The 8,014-nt window shown below is 44.1% G+C and overlaps 1 protein-coding gene across 1 annotated transcript in view; it reads right to left on the bottom strand.

Annotated features, from left to right (window-relative positions):
• The window catches only part of T265_06797 (hypothetical protein), a gene marked incomplete at both ends in the record, with an annotated part of 99,192 nt that overhangs the window by 9,647 nt on the left and 81,531 nt on the right, over nucleotides 1-8,014 (bottom strand). The window contains 3 exons of the mRNA XM_009172162.1: nucleotides 1,292-1,496; nucleotides 2,318-2,607; nucleotides 5,462-5,671. Coding sequence (XP_009170426.1) covers nucleotides 1,292-1,496; nucleotides 2,318-2,607; nucleotides 5,462-5,671 — 705 coding nt within the window. The remainder of the gene's footprint in view (nucleotides 1-1,291; nucleotides 1,497-2,317; nucleotides 2,608-5,461; nucleotides 5,672-8,014) is intronic.

Below are 8,014 nucleotides of genomic sequence, written 5' to 3' on the forward strand. Positions count from 1 at the left end.
AACATCCTCAACGAACAACTGATTTCTGTGCACCCCACAAAACTGCAAGGAACACTCTTCCGAGGATATATCCAATTACAATTGTACTCCAGAATGCAGTGGGGCTTGGTATAACCGAAAAAGATTGACAGTTTGGTCACTTGGGGCACGAAGGTGAGAAGTAGGAAAAGTAACAGTCCCAGATGTTTTTGAAAAAAACAAAGCCTTGTCAGTCTGAGAATTGAACACACAGTTAGTCGAAAAAATGGACAACCGGTGACACATTTACTGGCTGTCTGAAGCACCCCAATAATCAAATAATATCAAAGTAGAGTATAAACGTGTTTCTAATCAATGGACCAAGTACATACTTAATTTCATTGGTTCATTCAGCAATGCAGTCTTTTGGGCCGTTGGATACACTATCTTGTCTGCAGCCGTTGGATGTGATTGGAATTAGAATACAACAAATGTCTGTTGCACCCAGTTGACTGATTCTGCTGACACAACAGGTCAAATGCACTAAAAACGCTCGCTATTTGCTAGGTTCATTTACTTGCTGCAGTACGCTGGATAATTATATTCTCGGACACAATACAAATCCCAGCTAATATATCGTGCCCCTCCTTCCTTAAAAAAGTGTTTACCTTAATTATACACACGTTTGAACGAACAAAGCACCCTCTCGTGGAAATCGGGATCAGTATACTGGATTTCTCATTCTGTTGCCAGCTGTGCGTACACTCCAAACAAGCACAGCATATGGTCATCCTGAATGTTTGCATATTTGTTATGGCTTAGAGACAGTTTGAAGATGGAGAGCGGTGTCAATGGGAATAACGTGACCTCTAAGGGGAGAGGACATTGAGTGCCCAAAACAAGCTAATGAGCCGAGAGCACTCACACTGACGGGGGATATATTGACTTGGTGTGGATTAGGGATGATGAATACAGTTTGGACGCCTTGAAAACGAAACGCCACGTTATGAGTAGTACATTACGAAACCGTAAATACTTGGTGACTGTTCGCTCAAAAAGCGGTGATAAAGCAGCTGACTTGAAAGTTTTTTTTAAGATGACATGATTGTGAAGACAGACGAGTGGTGAAACGGAGTATCTCTGTCATGAAGACCGACATCCCTTAGAGTAACAGCCCACCCTAGAGGCGATCATTTTACCGGGTGAGCACTCCATATCGTCCTCAAAAAAGCAGCGGAAAAGTTCGCTGTTTGGTCAACAACCGAATTTCTTGGTTGCACTTCACGTTGGTTCACTTTGTACGTTTGCAAGTTTGCAAGAGCAGCAAACCTACCCGAAAGAAGTCCAAGCGTTCGGTTAAATCGTTGATATAAGATCCCAAAGGCTTCAAGCTTGGATAGGATTTTCCTGCCCAGACGTCCGGTAATTTGTTCACGCTGAGAGCGGCAGCCAAAGATTCTAACATCTCCGACATGATCACCAAACCTTTGATGGCCTTCTTCAAGTCTGTCAGTGTGTTTTTGATAACTCTTGTTAGACTGAAGTATAGAGAAAAAGTATGATATTTTTAGCTGTTCAGCCAGTTTAAGTTCAACTCATCCACACAAGCTAACAATATTCACTATTCAATGTTTAATATTCAGCCAACGCACAACTGTATCAGAGACCAATATTATTTTTGTGTTCACATGACTCTCTTGAGCAGTACCCATCCTGTCCTTAAGCAACTATTCTGGTTAGTCCAAAGAAGGGAGAACTGGATTCGAGTTTTGCTCCAATTAGGGCTCATGAGCAACGCATACCTTTGGTCATGCCGGGTTTGAACTCCGGACATTTGATACAGGAGGTGAGGGTGTTACAACCATTCCACCAGCACAAGCTGGAAACAACATAACTATCGTGTTTGAACAGGCGTGTGTTAACGCTTAAGTGATGCGGTTGGTTTGCACGAAGCCTCGAAAGACGTCGAAGTAACCGTCCTGGTTGTGGAGATCGATTGAACCAACTGTCAGGACAAGCCAGTCAGATAGTGTCATGAACGCATGAAAACTGCTGGACAATTTGTGGTTAGTTGTAAGTGGTAGCGGGATTTGTGGAATTCTGTTGTGTGGACCCAACAGAATAATTGCACGGGATTTGTGGAATTCGTTCTGTTGTGTGGACCCAACAGAATAATTGCGCAAGTACAAGGGTGAGACTAGTCAAACGCGAATTCTACACATCCCACAAACACCTACAACTAATACTACTTCACCCCCATATGCATACACGAAACTCACCATCCAATAAAGGCCATGGTAATGTTATGACAAATAATGGGCGTCTCATAGTGAAGGGATGACAAAGAAAGTTGACGTACTTGTTGAATCGCTCCATCTCTTGCACCAGCACCGTGTTCATACTCTCCTCGTACTTGACTGGATACTTTTTAATGGCATCTTCCAAGTCAAACGCGGCTGGGATCTTACCCAAGATGTCTGATGCGATTTCATCCAACTCGGCATCAGAAAACCCAACAGTGCCTGCTGTACTCTGACCAACAGTCAGTAGGATAGAGTCGGTAAGCATTCGAGTTTCACTCAGTTCGCGTGTAATGTCCACATTCTCGTGCATACCAAACACTTCAGGGTTCTGGGTGGCTGGTAGACTCTGAAACACACGTTTATTGATGGTATTATTTCAGTGTCATGGTCCCAAGAACAGTGGCTGGCAAAATGTTAGGCTTCGAGGGGCATGTTACGTCCTAACCTGTGTTTTCTACTTATCCCGCTGATCCTCATAATCGCGAGTGCAACATAACGCATGAGTTACAATAAAGGTGGGTAGTTGTAGACCCCTGGTTCATACTCTGCTTGATGCATTTCATGAGCAGCTACGTTTAGCCACCAAACTTAACAGTAAAATTATGAGTGAATATAAGCAAAGTACGATTCTAAAACGCATATGAGACCAATAGCAATAGTAGTCAGAACACAGTTCAGACCTCATGGGTTCCTATAAGGTCAGAACTATGGTCCACTGTTTCGCTGATCATGCCTAATTAGGATCTAATGAATGAGATTAATGTAGCTTTAAGCACGATTGGTAAGGTGGTCATATCAACGGGTTCTCATTTTCAAAGCTACGAAATTCACACCTGTTTGTTTAGACACTTTAACTTTTTCCCAAACGGTAACTTTTTTGGCGGAACACACTACTCATAAGGTCGCTGAAACCCCTTCGATAGCCTACAACCGGTTTCGCCTTCTCTTTGGGCTCATCAGCTAGACGCAGTCCGGTTTAAATGCTCATAAGCTAAGGTCCAAACATGGGAGAGATGTGATGCACTAACCCTGCGCGGGGCTCCAGTTGGATCTAGCAACGAATTGGTTGTTGTGATAAATGCCAGAAGTGCTTCCTATTCAGTCATGTTCCGACTCTCGCCTACCGGTTGACTGGACTCGAATGAACGACGCATGTGTACAAAAACATGTACACTGACACATCGGTCAAACTATCCGTGGTGAGATTGAACTTGCTGGTATCGCTTGCAGCGCAGAAATTGCGTCAGGAGCACTCTGGTTGACAGGAAATGAGTCATTTATGAATACTGCGCTATGAATGAACACTGACTTTCGAATCAGTTTGGTGTCGACGGGGGGCACTTCTGAAATTCGCCAAAATGTCTCCCCCTTACCGCTTTGTTTAAAGGCTGTTTCACATTCCAGTTGAAACGATATTCAAGACATTAAATTATTGTGCGATATTACGCATACGGTCCAGGGTCTTCGTCAACCTAATGTGCAGTATTACACTCTGATTTCGTGAACTAGTTCAAAAGCCGAGAAGCGTATTACGACTGCCCCGCACCTGCTTAGAAATGTGCGCCTAAAGGGTAGTGACACCGAATCCGGCCTAATGCAGACGAATCACACTGTGGATCACCTGTGGCCTGCACCTTTGAAAATATCTGATCACGAGTGAAGAGGGTGATTCAATCATTTTATATAAGTTGTAATGCTCGGTCTTCTAGTGTCCGTAGCCACCTTGTTCATAATCGAGCCTGAGCACAAGCAACTTTTCTGTGAACCGCTCTCCTCAGGTATTCATGAAGCACCTTCATTTGTGAAGAATAGAGAGAGGCAACAAAAGTTCGGAAATAAACCGAGGGTCATGGGCATCGGAGTACCACAGTAGAGAGGACAGGTAGGTCAGCAGGTAACAGTGATTGACTTCGGTGACGGCTGCTGCTGACAGGCTGTCGAGTGGCCCGCACCAACACCGAATGGTCGATAGTAAATATGGTCAACTGAATGGCTGCAGCAGAGAGCTTTCTGGGATTATGAATCAGAAAAATCGGCTTACAGGAAACGGAGATGTACACAGAAATCAACCTATGTTCTCCGCTGGGTCAAGGGACCGAATGCAACGAACTTTGAATCATGAATTATGCCACTGTGACGAATCCATACACATACATATAAAAGGTCGCATGTCACAGCTAGCATGTTTGCATAGCTAAATGCCTGTCCGACTGATTGGCCTCTTGCAAAAAAATTGAACGGCAGAACGACCGGGAAAGATTCGCTCTATGCCGACCACTGTGTTCCTATTTGACGACGAGTAAATATGCAGACACCTGTGCAAACTAATGCCATAAAAAGAAATACCGGTAACTTTTCTATAACGACTTCTGTCGTGAAACCAATTCGCCGCAACGCGATAAATGTGGAAAAGTAAAGTATAAGTCAGGACACATACCACGGCGTGTTTATCGTGACCATTGTGTGCCATCTTTTGCCTACAATTTATTTGATCACGGGTAGAATACGGGTGTATCTATTGACCAAAACTTTAGGTGACAACGGTGAACACTTTTCTGATGCGCGACACGATAAAGTGCATTCGGGCACGATTTTATCAAGAATTCGACAAAACTTCAGGCTTATGGTTGATAAAACTTTAAAGGATCCATGCGCGTTTGTACATTTATCTTCCTTTAAAAGTCAGATCCGACTCAAAGTGACGAAATGATTTCTTGTGCTATTGCAGCCCCAGTAGATAGTAGGATCAGGGCTTCTCCTACATATCGGTGGGAGATAAACACTGCAGTGGGGATGCGGGAACTAGGTCTATTCGATGAGCTTCAAGTGGGGTGGAACCCGCAATAAGATGTCCAGCGTTTTCATCGACCAGGACAGAAAGCTCAATGTTCGGCCAGAAACTGGTACGGGCCTGAAAGCCTAGACTTTGACAAGGGTCTCTGGGTATCGGTTGTCACATCCTACTAGTTTAGCAGAACTGGGGCACTATATTCAAGAAAAAAGGCATGTCAGCGGGCATCGGTCAAATCCTAATCATAAGAAGATCGCTCTACATTAGACAGATAGATTGACCCCGTGTTCGGCTAATCAAGTGACGTGGATGGAGTGAATCGATCAAAAGAACCATTCAGTTGCTTAGCTTCTCTTGTCATTTAAGCTATACTCATGGTAATAGTATATCAGGACCTCTGATCACGTACCTTGATAAACTCCAAATAATCTGTGTACTCCATTTTATTGGGAGCGAAATAGAGTCCACTGGCCGAGAACTTATACCTTGGATCAGATACAATAGCTGGGCATAGAAAATCACAAAGAATCGTCATCAAACACCGTCTATCCCGTTCATCCGTTACTCGACCACCGTAGTTGCACTCGCCTGTCATGTATTGAATTGCATCATACGGTACCTGAAAAAAAATACAAAAGAATCAGCTGTATGAGAGACCAGAACAGCAAAGACAATCACTAGAAAAATCAATCTCAAATTGTCGCTATTTGCCTGATGATTACCACCGTAAATTCAGGCACAAACTGAAAAGTGGTAGAACTAGGCTCAAAAACGACCTCCGAATAGTCTCACAGACGTCATAGGAGGAGGATTCGGTGTCCTTCCACTTGATTATGGTTTTTCAAAACGAAACCCTTGCATCAGACAGAATAAAGGTAGTAAGGGTCTATGCTAACCAAACTCTTATCTTCAGAGACATCTGTGAACACCAATTCGAACATCAAAAGCCCATGTCCTCTTGCTTCATAGCTTTTCCACGTTAATTTAACGAATGCCTGTGGAAGATTAAGCTATAGAACTGCGAAATGTGCGGACGAGACAAAGGTGACACGGTTGATCTGTATGTGTGCCACAAAACAAGACCTATTCAGTCCCAGCCGTAGCTAGAACTGATGCCACGGAAAATGAAAGAAGCCCCGGTGGCAGCCTTGAGCACTGGGCGAACGCTGGTACACAGGGCGAAGTAGTATAGGTGTCGTGATTGCAAAAGTGGAGAGGTTGTGCACTGGTCCAATACAATTGCTGGTTGGCTGCGGCTAGTGGAAAAAGGCACGTTTTGAAGATTGTGACGAAATATCGATGCACTGGTAGGTTTGACAAACACAGGAACACATTCTTTCGGGTGACTTTTCTTTTCTGCCCCACGAGGCAGATTGGAAATTCGAAGTAGTTCTGTGGAAAACTTGCCAGCAGTGTCATATGAAACAATTTCCCTTCGAGATCACACGGAAATGCTGAATCCGAAGGTTTGCTAGTCTGCAAAAGGAGCAATTCTTAAAGCTGATGGAAGTCCTACACTGGTTTTTTTGACCACGGTGACGCATTTCATACCCTCGGGTTTCCTGGTCCTGGGTGCCTGAGAAAAAGGGATGACAGCGTTTTGGATGCAGTCGTCTCTCCGCAGGATTTTCCTTCGAGGCCAGTTTACAACTGATTAACACGGTTTACACAGTTGGGTTTCGGGCCTTATATTAACCACTTTGTTGCATGCTTTCTCACGTTAAACACAAGGCCAAGATGATCATTATCTGAGCAGTTAGACCGACGCCAAAATTAGTGATTTATCTTCATTTGCCGATAACGTGACCTGTGGGTACTATTGTTAGTGTTTGGTCGGTATTCCAAAGGGGCCTTTACATATAACTGCGACACCAAATTGCTTGCAGTGATAGGTGAAGAAGTCTGCACTCATTGCTGTCTGGTTGCAGGAAGATAGTGTTCCACTACGTTCTATTCAAAGTGTACACATATAGAAAGAAACATAAGAACATTGATAGATCAACAGGGGGCCTTTGCCTGGCCGAAATCAGGTTCACTGGATGAGTTCATTCAAGATAGTTGGAGCGGTGCATCTGCAGTGGTAGCTCAAGGCTACTTCAAGAAAACCTAGGATCGTATAGGGGTGGAAGAAAGTCATCCAGCCAGCTTTAGAAGGAATGGTGGCTAGTTCCTTGAGACGTAGGCCTTTGTGCTGACAGAATGTTAGGGCCTTTGCAACATATACATCACCAAGGTTGTGTAAACTCCTATGTCGAGTATCGTAACAGTGAGCTATCATGCCTGCTACAAAATTCGCAAGCAGGCACATCTTCTAGCCCCTAGAATAGACTAAGAGAAATTGAGTGGCCGCACGATTTAGATGAGGGATTTGGGAGATATTATTCCCACAACGAGATCACGTTCTTCGATGGTACCTCCATAAGGTTCTTCAATCTACCAGTTGGATGAATTTCCCTTTGATTGTTGACAGTATGATTTCCAGCAATCGAAAATCCATTTGGCAGCAAAAAAATTGGTCAGCAGGCTTTTTTGTTTGACCAGAGTGCCTTACGACGCACAATATTCCTCCGAGTTGTTCTCTAAGTGTAGCGAAATCTCCCACTATCCGACTGCGAGCATTCTAGGCATACATTGGTTTCCGGCCCCCTGTGAAGAATAGCGCACGGAAAATCAATGTAGCTTCCTTTTTAATTTGTCTTCTACCGTTCAAATTACGGTATTCCGTTTTCACGACAACACTCAATGTAGCTCCGCTACCTGAGCTAATCGTCATTATAGGCCGCTGCGCGCCGAGGACGTCAAAAGACTTTCAGTGTTTGACCATCGGTGTCTTCGGAGCATTGCCCGAATCTGGTGGGAACACCGGAACTGCACTCATTAGTTACCCTTCACCTAAGTAAACTCAAGTGTAGTTAGGACTGATACGACCACGAACACCAGATCTGTCACGGGAACATATCAG

The sequence above is a fragment of the Opisthorchis viverrini genome, assembly GCF_000715545.1.
Source record: "Opisthorchis viverrini unplaced genomic scaffold opera_v5_147, whole genome shotgun sequence".
Taxonomy (NCBI): Eukaryota; Metazoa; Platyhelminthes; class Trematoda; order Opisthorchiida; family Opisthorchiidae; genus Opisthorchis; species Opisthorchis viverrini.